Source organism: Patagioenas fasciata, chromosome 3 (assembly GCF_037038585.1).
Source record: "Patagioenas fasciata isolate bPatFas1 chromosome 3, bPatFas1.hap1, whole genome shotgun sequence".
In the NCBI taxonomy this organism is placed as follows: domain Eukaryota; kingdom Metazoa; phylum Chordata; class Aves; order Columbiformes; family Columbidae; genus Patagioenas; species Patagioenas fasciata.
In genome coordinates, this window is record NC_092522.1 from 78,229,746 (window position 1) to 78,243,187 (window position 13,442).

The following is a 13,442-nucleotide window of genomic DNA, read 5'->3' on the forward strand; positions in this document are numbered from 1 at the left end:
TCTCTTGGTGTTTTTCTGTGGTTTAACTTCACATTTCTGTTCTTACTGGTTTACTTACTGCTTAAAAGACCATTTAAAAATACTTGAAACGGTAACTGAGCAAACATACTTGAATGACAAACCATGACTTTTTCAACTGGATCTAAAATGAGTTTGCAAAATAGATTTAGATCTTCACTAAAACCATAGTAGGAACTCCTCTGATATGCTCCGGTTTTCATCCTTCCCCCAGCCCTCCAGCCCCTCTTCAGGTGGACTCTGGCATATTGACTTTTCTCTTTACTCACAGGTAACAGGTGTGATACAATTGGAGATTCCAACTGTATGTTTATATCATCACTTTTTTTTTTTCAATAAGTAGCTTTAAATGTTATTGTGAGAGTAAAACTGATTTTTAAAATCCTCCAGTAGTGATCTTAGTTCCAATTAGGCTGCTCATTTTCTTAGGCTAGTGCCAAAAGGGGATCAGAAGAGGAGGGTCAGGTCAGTGCAGTCAGACCAAGGAATGGATGGCAAGAGGCACCAGGGAGCAGGTGGGGGATGTGCTACAAGGGGGTGACAGGCTCTTTTGGACACACTCCTACACCTGGCTGTAACGGGTTATAGTGCATTCCAGTGTCAAAACTCCTACCTGCTTAAAGGAAGTAGGAGCCTCATTTGTAAGGCGGGAAATAATAAATGGATTTTTCCAAGGCCAAAGATAGAATGAAATTAAGATTTCTGTCCCCTGGCCTGGGTCTCAGCCCCAACTGGTTTGTCGTACTGGTTTTTGAGAGCAGTTCTAAGTTTACAGTCCAAGAAGTTAAAATATCAAAAAAGATCTAAGGGAGAAAGATAAATAAACTGTCAAAATTGTGACTAACAGGAAGCAGCTGCTGTTTCCTCTTAACTAAAAATACAGGATTTTTAATGTTTCAAAACCAGAGCAAAACTTTCCTGTCTAAGGGCATATCATAAAGCCAAGCTGTGCCTAAGGACACACAGAAAGTGTCTTTCCAGTCTGTAAATGGAGTTTCTGCAGCACCTGATTCTGCTGCTGCTTTTTTTTGGAGGGGAGGGGAGCAGTCAAAAGTACACATGAAATTTTCCAAGAAATCTAAACTGGCCATTTCTGTCCTCTGCTCTCCAGACACATGCAGGTACCCGCAGGCACTCTCCCTTGTCAAGCAATAACCACCGCAGTGTGTGTGTTTGTGTGTGTGTCAGTGGCTTCATATTGTCACATTTTCAAACAGCACACTAACCACAACACACAGACAATCCTGACTACACGGAAGGCGACTTACTTTGGACAAAAATCCTGAAAATGTTTGGGGATTTTCCATTAAGAACACAAAGGCCTCAGCATTTTTAGGTAGAAGAGAACAAGCAGAACAGGCTGTTAAGCACAGCAGCAACTAAGATGGTGGGTCTTCAACGTTTGTGGCAAAAACCCCCAAATGGTAGACGCAGCTATAAGAGTACATCAGAAATCCAGCATTTTGGGGATTGTTCTTGTTACTCACAACTTTTGTTGAGGGAAAGACAATGGGCCAGTGCAGCTCCATGGGAGCCACTGCTGGGTGTTGCTGTTGGGTGCCCTGGGGCCGCTGCTGCCCTCTCTGCTCTGCCCTGCAGCAGTTGCAGGCCACACTGAGCATGAGCCCTGAGCTCACACACAGTGCCTGCCCCAGCTCTGCTCTCCACTACAGGATTCCCAAATTTGCCTTGTGCCTCAAGACGTTACGCAGTGCTCCAGGCCCTTGTTTACAATTTGAAGGGCAATGACGTGCATAACTAGCGTTTTCTTTGAACAAATCTTAATTACCTACATATCCACCTGGGCTTGATGAAAACATCAGTTTCAGCCTGCCTTCTGACAGATACTCAGCGCCTGTCAATTCTGATGAGACCTGCTGATAGGACTTGGCCATGAGGCCTTTTCCACTGCATCCCCACCCGTGTTACACAGCCTGCTCTTTGCTGCCTTTTCGCCTTGATGCCACTGCCAAGAACAAACGCCTCAAGCTCCCTCCCCACAGGGGAGTACTTACCCATCGGCCTTTAATGCCTCCCAAAAGCAAATCCAATATTTTTTCAAAGACACAAGTGGGGCACTGAAGCCATTTATCTTATCAACTTCAGTGAAAATTTAAATGGCAAAAGGAGGAATGATAATTGAGATGTTTCTGAGCTCAGCAGAGCTGTTGTTGGAGCCAAACCTGACAGAACTGCTGAGCACCTCTCTCCTGTGGATCGCAGCAGTGGAGGCTGCTGCTCCTCGTGTGATTCACTGCAGGGCTGCCTTGCTGGTCACAAGAAATACCCAAGCTGCTGGGTCAAAAAGAACATTGCACATTTCATTACCTTCACTGACGTTTCCTCCTCACCGCTCCCAAAACCTGGACCATGAGATCTCCTCTCCCCTGTCCCATCAACAATAAGGAAGTCCCCAAGAATGTAGAAGCAGGGACCTAGACTAGGTGCCCTCCTGACGCACCCAGTGCAGTGTGAGGCTGCTGACCCTTGGGATCGGACTCCGGTGGCCCCTGCACAGCAGGTTAGTCACCTGAGGTCAGAAAAGAGACAAATGGGTCAGGTCTGCAAAGCCTTCTGCAGTCAATTGGGCTGTTGATGCTTGAGGCCAGTGATGCACATGCTGAGCTAATCCACGGGCTACAAGCAAGGACTTATATGCACTGGAAGGATGAAAACAGCATTAAACAAGGCAGCAGCAGTCAGAAGGAAGGTGAAGGATGTACAACCTTTTTCTTCTGCCTTGTGGATGGAGACACAAGCCCAGGGGAGACAACTGGCCAAGGTGGTTTGAGAAGTAAAGGCACACACGTGGTTCCTGGAAATGTGGGAACATCTGAAACAAGAACATACCCAGCCATCTAAAATCTTCTCTTATATCAGGGTTATGGGTGTTTTGCCTTAAGATGTGAAGTCCCAAATCAGAAAAGCCTCTTACTGGCACAGCTGTACCTACATCCCACAAGGACTGAGGGAGGAGCTGGGATACTGTGGCCACACAGCATCAGGTAAAGAAAGGGGATCTCCAAAGGAAAAGGGAGCAACTTTCCCCCAACCACTGACCACATTTAATCACATTTGGGTTAGTCTGTCATAGAATTTCATATAAAGCAAAAGTATCCAAGTTTATAGGTGAGATGTGGCTCCTGTCATGCAACATTCTTTTACAGTGCACAGTGTTTTTCATATCACAGAGGTCCAGCTACTCAGTGGTAAACTACCTTTTAAAAATTACTAGTTTAGCAAATAGTTTTTGTTTCATTTTCCTAGCCAAGCAACTATGTAATTAATAGACAAATAACATGGAACAGCTGCTTGATCAGCTCAAATATATTGTTAAAAGTAATTACACATGCTAAAATTTCATTCAAGCTTCTCAAAATATAGTATCCAGTATATAAATACCAGGTTTTACTGACTTTTTAAAAATTAACTTCCCATGCTCTCCAGCGTACAGGTATATTAGAAATATAAAACTGTACAATCTACACCACAAAAAATAAAAAGACTGATTAAAATGGAGTAATAGTCACAGTGGGAAGGAATGATGGCTTTGAAGTCTATGAAGAAGTTTTTCTGCCACAGGTTTGAACTCTCTTTCCCAATACAGTCTGTGGTAGTCCCTTAAGTCTCTGTTGAGGCTGTAATCCAACACTAGCTCTTCATCTGTAATAAAAGAAAATATCATCATCAGTTCTGAATAAAAATATACCCAACCATGTATTTTATGACCACAGCACATACAACTTATGAGTTGTGGATGCTGATGGCTTAAAAACCACCCTATGTTTAAGACAAATTCTGTGTGTCACTGTCTGAGGGATTTCAAAGTAATTGAAAATAAAGGATGTTAAGGTTAATAAAACAGTTAAAACGGTATTGCAGGTTCTTTCATTCTCACACCACACAGGCGCAGCTAAACTGTACTTCCAAGATCAAGCATGTATTGTGACTGCCTGGAAACTAGCTGGGTTTTAATAATACCCACAGCAATTTTGCCAATGTAAGTCATCAATTCATCTAACTACAACTATGTTTTTCCTGTCAAAAATTGCTCTGTTAATCTGGTTCATGAAGACTCTCTCAAACTGTATCTACTATCATACTTAAAGACCTTGAACCACATTAGTTACTGTATCACTGATGCCCTCCCTCCCTCACAAACTTCATAAATAAAATAACAGGGTACACTTAATAGAGACAAGCAATGCTAGGAATGAAAGGAAGTCATCACTCATTATTCCCCCTCCATTCTGCCTGGTGGCAATGAAACCTTTACAGAAAAAAGAAATCAGTCTGCAAACAGAAGCTTGCCCCTGAATTAAGAAGCTACAAACACAACTGATAATGCCAAACAAATCACAGAATCACAGAATGATAGGGATTGGAAGGGACCTCGAAAGATCATCTAGTCCAATCCCCCTGCCAGAGCAGGAACACCCAGATGAGGTTACACAGGAAGGTGTCCAGATGGGTTTTCAATGTCTCCAGAGTAGGAGACTCCACAACCTCCCTTGGCAGCCTGTTCCAGTGCTCTGTTAACCTCACTGAGAAGTTTCTTCTCAAATTTAAGTGGAACCTCTTGTGTTCCAGTTTGAACCCATCACCCCTTGTCTTACCACTGGTTGTCACCGAGAAGAGCCTGGCTCCATCCTTGTGACACTCACCCTTTATATATTTGTAAACACTAATAAGGTCACCCCTTAGTCTCCTCCAAGCTAAAGAGCCCCAGCTCCCTCAGCCTTTCCTCATAAGGGAGATGCTCCACTCCCTTAATCATCTTTGTTGCCCTGCGCTGGACTCCCTCCAGCAGTTCCATGTCCTTCTGGAACTGAGGGGCCCAGAACTGGACACAATATTCCAGGTGTGGTCTCACCAGGGCAGAGTAGAGGGGGAGGAGAACCTCCCTCGACCTACTGACCACCCCCCTTCTAATACACCCCAGGACGCCATTGGCCTTCTTGGCCACAAAGGCACAGCGCTGGCTCATGGTCACCCTGCTGTCCACCAGGACCCCCAGGTCCCTTTTCCCTACACTGGTCTCTAACAGGTCGTTCCCCAACTTATACTGGAAGAAACTAGAACTTCCTACCCAGATGCAAGACTCTACAGTTTCCCTTGTTATATTTCATTAAATTTTTCCCCGCCCAACTCTCCAGCCTGTCCAGGTCTCACTGGATGGCAGCACAGCCTTCTGGCGTGTCAGCCACTCCTCCCAGCTTGGTGTCATCAGCAAACTTGCTGACAGTGCACTCTATTCCCTCGTCCAAATCACCGATGGATATACTGAATAATACAGGTCCCAGTACCGACCCCTGAGGCACTCCACTAGATACTGGCCTCCAACTGGACTCCGCACCATTGACCACGACTCTCTGGCTTCTTCCCTTCAGCCAGTTCACAGTCCACCTCACTACCCGATCGTCCAGACCGCACTCCCTCAGTTCACCTGTGAGGATGCTGTGGGAGACTGTGTCAAATGCTTTACTGAAGTCAAGGTTTTCATACAGTTTAAGAGGAGGACATTTGATAGCCTTTAGGCCATAAATAGACCTAAAATGAGGACACAATCCTGCACCCAATGGGCAGTGTGACTTACCTTTGTCGTAGATTACAGAAGAGCACCAGATTCACAATCTGTTAAATAAATCAATCCCTCTGTGAGAGAGCTTACTGCACATTCACAGCAGGAAAAAGACAACTTGGAGCTGAAGAGAAACTTCAGTTACCCACATTTTGAGTCAAACTTTGCTTAGGAAGGACACTCAAACAGCGTCCATTCCCATTTAAAGGAGTGTCAAGCTGCCCATGCAGAGCACATGGCCTGAGCTGCAGCACCAAGAAAGGAAGAGACAAAGTTACTCGTGCACGGAGATGGGCTCCATTTCATAGAAAGTGGCCAGTCACGGCAAACAGTACTGGACTTCTATGCCACTACAGTGTTTCCAAACTACCAAAATCAAAGAGATGCTGAGGTAGAGTTCAAAATAGGTTCTGCATTAAGAGAAGATGCCATTTAGAGGCTTTCTGTAATAAAATAAAGATAAAAAAAAAAATCAAAACAATATTCTTTCAAGAAGGAAGACATCGTATCTCTGCAGGAAGAAACCCTGGAATCAGAGAAAATCCAGCCTCAGACATCAGATCTACATTTGATGGTATCATAGGATAACTGAGGTTGGACAGGACATCTGGAGCAGAGTCACCGTCAATTAGGTTGCTCTGGTCTGCATACTGTTGAGTACTGAACGTTTCCAAGGATGGAGATTCCATGGCCTTGCTGGGCAGCCCGATCCAGTGCTTGACCCCTGCCATGGTGGAAACTTCTTTTCTTAACATTTAATTGGAATTTTTCTTATTGCAACTTGTGCTCTTGTCCTATCTATGGCAGAGTAGCCCAACACATGTAAAATGAATCTCAGCAGCAGAGAAGCGAGAGACCCTGAAGAGGAAGATAAGGTGTTGTGGTTTTTGTTTTCAGGGAGAATTGCTTTGCCTACTCCTGAAATGATTCTTCTACCCAAATTAACTATCTTCTAACACAGGACAAGAGACATTTCTCCCTTTTATTGTGCTCTCCAGGAGTTGGTTGAATGTTTATGGAATCACTGAGGTCAGGAATTCCAGCCTACAAGCGCAAGGGTCAGAACCAGTTCAAAAACTGAAGTGTTGAACCAAAGCAGTAAATTTCCCAAAGCTCAATGTGAGTAACACCAGGGATCAGCAAGTATCAGTGTCCCACACGCAAGCTGTGCATCCTCAGATAATTTAATTTTCCCACGATTCTCCTCAAAACTAGCAAAATTGGATACTGGCCAAACACTGTATGAACTGGCTGCAAGCCCAGGAACACGACAAGCACACTGGCTCTATGTGCTACGGGGGAAGCTGAAAACGAGACTATGGACTCTGGTCTGCAAGGGCTACCCATCCCTGTAACACCAGCAAGACAGGGGCCAGGATCCCTGGAAGTTCATACCATGCGATGTGGGAGTTCACGTGTACTGAGATTCCAAAAATACCCTCCTCTAATTGATAGTGGAGGTAAAGGTGAGCAGAAGCAAAGTCTGCAAAAGGAGAGGGAAAGAAAGGAGGTTTCACTGAATGACGAAACAGAAGAATGTTCTGGAGACAGAAGAGCCTGGAAACACCAGCCTGCAGCAGCTCTGAGCCGGTGAAGTGACAGGGAACTCAGGAGCAGCTGAGAGAAGGCAAATGACAGTGCCCCTGGAAAGCAGTGCCACCGCGTCTCAGGCTGCTGGCATCAGGTAGGGAAAAAGAAAAACAAACGGCATCTTTTGTCCAGCCTTTCTCAGGCCCAACATCTTTTCAGGCCATTTCCACTCTCTTTTGGCTCCCTCATCTCTTTTGTAGTCTCGTGCCAGGTAGGGGAAAGAAAAACAAAGGGGAGGAGGCCAAGCACAGCAGGTGAAGTGAGGTGTCTGCTGTGCCATCTCTGCGTTTTCCGCTTCCTGAGGGCGTGCTGATGCTTAAATACCGTCCAGCGACTGCCAGCAGTTGCCTCCTGCTTCCTGAATGATAGAATCGGAGCTATGAGGGTTCAAGGCTGTTACTGGACACAATGGGAGGAGGAAGACGCAGGACAATATTAACCAGTTGCTATTACTAAAATTTGTTGGCTCTTAACACACAGAGGAACCAGAGCTGATGAATAAGATGCACTTTTTTTACAGCCACTCTTCTGACTACAATGTGAAGAAAGACTAGCCTTCTGATTTCATTCTGACCTATTTTTAATTAATTGTCATTACGGTTGCATTAGAATTGCAATTGTATCTGCAATTGTACATGAACTTCCAGTTGACAAAAGCTGTACTGGTTAATCAGAGTTCCAATTACTACCCAGCCTGGACTCTGCAGTCAAATTAATTGCTGGAATGAGCAGTGCTAAAGGCAGAAGAAAAAATAAGTAAGAATTTTCCGAAACAAAGACATCTATTCCTTGCTGCATGCCAGAAAATTCCAGCATGATGGTGGCTGTAAAGTTCGCAGTTCTGTTGCAGAATGTTAAAAAGGGCACTAATGATCTTGAAACACCGAGTATTTTCAGATAAATAGACGGAATTACTGCTCACATTAAAACATGCTCTATCATAGCAAAGAACGTAATGCAAGGAATGATTACAACAGTGAATAACAGCAATTGTGCTGTAACTGGGAAAAAAAATCCTCACAAATCCACCCACTTTTCTGATTGTCTAAAAACGAAACGGACCACGGGGGTCTCGCTTTCTATCTGAGTCTGACTAACACGCAGCCTTCTCCACACCAAGCATACGTATTTAGTAAATTTCTAATTAAAACCAAACAAAATTAGTTAAGGTTATATTTTATTTCATTTTCATTTTCAAGATCTTTTTAAAAGATAATTGCAGATGACCTACCCAAAATGAAATCATAACCAAAGCAGTGCTCATAAAATAAAGGAGGAAAATGACATACAGGTAGAATAGGACGATGACATAGCAGTTAAACTTCATACATTTGAAAAAAACAAGTGTGCAGATTAAAAGATCCAACTAGGTAAGCGAATCGAGGTCTGAACATTCCCATGTAGGCACCTCCCAGCCTGTGTTTGCGGAGGAGTACACCCTCCCTAGCTTTTGGGAGCAGATGAGAAATGATCAGGATGTTGTCCCTGCTCACAAGGAGGTGATGATGAGGGGAAAAGCCACATTCTACAGGGTGCACAGTGTCTGCAGCGCAGTGACTGGGTGCATCACACAGGGCCCCCACTTCTGTCAGTACCTGCAAGGACCTTTGAGCCAGAAGGACCACCCAGCTAACACTGCTTTCATTTTGCTCCTTCAGCTTATTTCTTTTATTAAGGAAAAGAGATCAAGATCATGGATCTCACCTAAGAGCGATGTGAGCAGCACGAGCAACGTGTCGGTGTCTTCTCCAAAGCATGAGGCCACACTTGTCATGTTTTCACTGTAGTTCCACAGGGTTTTGCATATCAAGCAAGCCAGCTGCCAGTCTGTTGGCCCAAAGTCCTCTAAACAGTCAACCAACCTGCCAGTATCAAACAAAACCAGAGTTTTGCTCCATGTAGTTTTCTCCTGAGCCCTTCAAAAGCTGATGGTCTAGAAATGTATGCAGAATCCACGAAAGTTTGTAGGAAAATTCTATATTAATAAACTGAAGATGCTACTTTCTTCCTCAGTAACTTCCCTCTTTTCATTTAGTCTAGTTCCCTAAGGACGTGACCATGCTTGTTCGTCTACACACATGTGTATGCCTGCCTGCATCTGTCCATCCCCTGGAACTTTTTAACCTAACTGACCAATTTCAGTCACATCTATCACAAATGTAACCATCTCAAAGACACTAAAATTCCACCAAATTTCATGACAACTTGTGACTGTCCCAAATCTGTGCCTACTACTAGAGCAGAGATTGAAGTGCGAGCCAAACCTTATCATGCACCAAGAATTCATCTAGAAAAGATGGTATGAATGCACAAAAAGCCTCGGTCAGAATATTCAGCTTATCACACACCAGAGGATCTGACCAGGACACAAAACCAAAGGAATTCTCTACTTCCATGACTCACAGAATTACCTTTTACATTCTGTGAAGTCTGACTGTTTTGCAGATCTCTCCTCTTCTTGTGTTTCCCCAGCCTGCACTCCCAATGGGCTCCTCTCAGAAATGCCAGTTTTGTTATGGACCATCATCTTCTTGACATTTCTCCAAGTCTCGCTTCCTTACAGATACCACATGCAGGCTAGATTGTAAGGAGGACTCCAAAATTAAGCTATAAGTTTTCTGCCTGCACCAGCTATGTGCAGTAGCTACCTAGAGTTCCCATTACCAGACAGCAGCGTTCACAAGTCCTGAGGCACAGAATAAGTGTTGTTTTTCACCTGCTGTCCCTAGTGACTTCTCTAACAGTAATTCTTCACTGCTGTTCTCTTCCCCAACTCTACAACCTCCTCTTCTCTTTCCCTCACTTCACTGGAAGGTTTATAATTTGGTGCTTACTATGATACTCGGGATAACTACAATCCTTGCTTACAGCTGAAAATAGTGGTAATTCAAAAGCAACCAAAAAGAGGTTTGCATTTTTCCTCCTCTCTGAGGCAATCATTGTGGAAGACCAGGAGGCATCTAATGAAAAGCCAAAGGAACTTGCCCTAATTTTTTAAAGTTTAACTCTCTGATGAGACTAATTCCATGTTTTATTAGGGCCACTATATATCGGTACATATTCTCATTTCCAAAAGTCCACAGAGCTGCTGGGATGACCTCCCAGGATGACCTCGCTAACAATCACTTCCAAATTCTCAAGATTTATTCCATACTGTTACTGTTTCTTCTTCCTTCTTCACAAATTTTCAGACATAGTATAGAAAATTCTATATTCCACAGAATTCTGCATAATAGAAATTTCTCACATTTATTATTCAATTCGCCTGTAACTTATTTTTGTTCTTTTTCAGCTTTATATTTTGTAAGCTAATGAGAACATGGGAAGGAAGGATGAGCAGACTGTGCATCATTCACATTGTATAAAGAAGTAATTATATGATATATGAACAAGAAGGCATTTCAAAGTTAGGCGTATTGTTTCATAAATGTGGGTTGTATCAACTGCTTTACAAGCATAGGAACACGATCTTTCATGTTGCTCCAATTAAGCTGGATCCACTATTATCTGAACATCAAAGCCACAACTGTTGCATCCACAGTGGTTCTTCAAGATCTAAAACCACTTACAATATAAGTGCCTTAAACTTGAACTCTCAGAGAGAGGGGACTCAGGAGCTATTATCTGCTGAGCATGGCTACATCAGATACTCCTCCCTGCAGTACTAAGTAGTTACAAAGAATTGCAAGAGACCATGTGGGTATCGTGGTTCCTGAAGTAACCTTTGCACTTATAATACAACAGATACACATTAATTGTGCCCATTAGCTGTAGCCCACACAGGATCCACGTAAGTCAAGCATAAGCAGCTACTGTAAGGACCTGCTTTAATCGCTTTGTTATATGGTTCTCTCCTCTGCTGTACATATTAGGAGGATCTCTGGGAATTTATTCTATGGTTTTTTGCTCTGCAGCAGGCTAAACCACCCTAATGCTTTTGCAAAAAAGGCTCTTTATTGAAGAACATCAGACGCTGAACATCTATCAAGTATGTATCCTTAATACTAGCTGTTTGCCCTAGTAAAAAAGAATCCGTTTGAAACTTCTTGGCCAAACTACTCAAAATTGTCTTTTTCATAAAGCATAATCAGTAACTTACTTTCCAATTCCTCCTTCTTCCATCAGAAGAGCTCGTTTGTTCTCATCTACTGTGAGATTGAGCAGAACTCCACAGGCAGAAAAACAGACATCTTGGCTCTTGGCATCAAGCAAAGCAATCATGAACTTGTATACTGGATTGTAAAGAAGGAAACAATATTACTGGGAAAATGGACTTGTTACACAAGTGGCATTATGACATACTTATTAAACATATATACCTAGGAAGCAGTCAAATGCAGGACACCCTTCCCAAAAATTTAACCTTGTAGCATATTATAGTGGCATTTGTAGAGTAGACACATGACCCAGAGCAGCGGCCATCATAACATCATGCTGAACGCCAGTTTTCTTAAAACAACACACACAAAATTCTAGTTATAAAAATACACCGAAGTAATGTGAAAATCCAATCGGAAGAGGTTAAGTTGACCAAACTGAATTACAGCATATTTCTTAGAAGTATCAGCTTCCTTTCAATCGCACAGTGGGCTCCTCCTGAGCGTAGCACACTGATAACACCATCTCTCCAGGTGGAAAATTCTGTCCTTTGGCTGAGACCACCAGCACCCAGCTGCTGTCAGTTCTCACTTTGCAGAGACCTTCTCCTCCAAAAGCACTGATACATCCACCCGTCAAAGAAGGGGTTGTACACTTTGGCATATCACCGCACTTTCAGCACTGACAGGTAGATACAAAAAAAAAATTTATGGTGCACGAGTGTTTAATTAAACTTCTGACACACCTTCTGTGGATAGCAAGGAGTTGCTGTTTTTCCCAAAGTTCTTTAGACACCCAAAGCAAAAGGACTTGAGAAGACTTGTATCCTACTTCACCCAGGGGCAAATAGTAGGTCTCTTTGTTGAGGCTGTCAAACATCTTAAATGCATGTTACAAAATGCTAACAAGAAGTCGAACACGAGAATCAAAAACCTGTGATTACGAACCGTAATGAGAACTTAGTTGGATTTTCATTTTATATCATATGACTACTAACCTGTAGGAGTTAGTAGTGAAGGAGTGAAGGGAAATTTCAAAATTATAATCTTTGGGAAAAACAGCTCTTTTGTAGTATTTACCTTTGTGAAGGCAGCATGGCATATTTCCCCTACTCCAATATTTCCATTTTAATGAAACTGAAACAAAATGGTGTTTGTAACGACTGCTATTGGATTCTAACATTTGCCCATTTGAAAAACATCAGAGAAGATTGCTTCTACCCTTTAACTGAGACAACTTATTAACAATCTTTCCTTTTTAGAACTATGGACATTTAAAAACAGGGCTTTTACAAATACAAAAGTAACTCACTCTTCTTCTGTATGATGAAGTCACAGATCTCATGATACTGGGAAAGATTGCCAAAGACTCTGACAGCCTCCACAACTCCATCCATATTGTTGCTCATTAACAGCTTTAAAAGCACTATTGGTTTGCAGAAAAATGAAATAAAAACAGTTAGTTGTATATCACAAACACGTGCTTGGCTTTTTATCAATAAATGTCAGAATGGAAGCAGCAACAGCAATAAATGTAATAAATGGGAACAGTTATCTAACTGACTGGTTGCAGTGAAGGGGGTGAGCAGATGGTAGAACAAGAGCTAAATTGTGTAGGGCTTTGAAGATGAGACAAAGAGCTCCAATATGGGGCTAAATGCAAAGGAACAAAGGAGAAGTTACGAAGATAGCCTAAGTACAGTTGTGATAACGGGAGCCAGTTCTGCTATACAGTTTTGAAGGGGCTCATGTGAAAATCCAGGAATACAAAGAAGAAAAACAGTTGTAATATGTAAGAGAATTTATTTAGATCCTGAACCTGATGCACTCTCTAGAGAGGTGTGCTGTGTACCAGGGGCTCATATTAGGGATGTCAGTGAAACACTACCAAGCCTCGTACATCCACTGACTTATCTGCTGCCATTGTTTCATGTGGGCAGCGGCGATACAGCCAGAAGCAGTCCAAGGAGCATCAAGAAGGATAAAGATAAGGAACTGGCTGGTCATGGTCAATGGCTCAATGTCCAAGTGGAGACCAGTGATGGGTGGCAATCCTCAGGGGTCGATATTGGGAGTGGCACTGTTTAACATCTTCAGAAGGACTGAGTGCACTCTCAGCAAGTTTGTGGATGACACCAAGCTGAGTGGTGCAGTCG

General features: G+C 43.0%; 1 protein-coding gene across 7 annotated transcripts in view; it reads right to left on the bottom strand.

Annotated features, from left to right (window-relative positions):
• Positions 1-2,846: 2,846 nt before the first annotated feature.
• ARMC2 (armadillo repeat containing 2) overlaps positions 2,847-13,442 on the bottom strand; it is a 68,305-nt gene continuing 57,709 nt past the window's right edge. For 6 of the 7 annotated variants that reach the window (XM_071806657.1, XM_065835727.2, XM_071806660.1 and 3 more), the window contains 4 exons: positions 12,599-12,712; positions 11,289-11,421; positions 8,894-9,051; positions 2,847-3,681 (listed from right to left, as the gene is read on the bottom strand). In XM_071806657.1, the coding sequence (XP_071662758.1) occupies positions 3,545-3,681; positions 8,894-9,051; positions 11,289-11,421; positions 12,599-12,712 (542 nt within the window). In that variant the 3' untranslated portion in view covers positions 2,847-3,544. Of the gene's footprint in view, positions 3,682-8,893; positions 9,052-11,288; positions 11,969-12,598; positions 12,713-13,442 lie in introns of those variants that run through there. The other variant, XM_071806661.1, reaches the window with a different exon arrangement.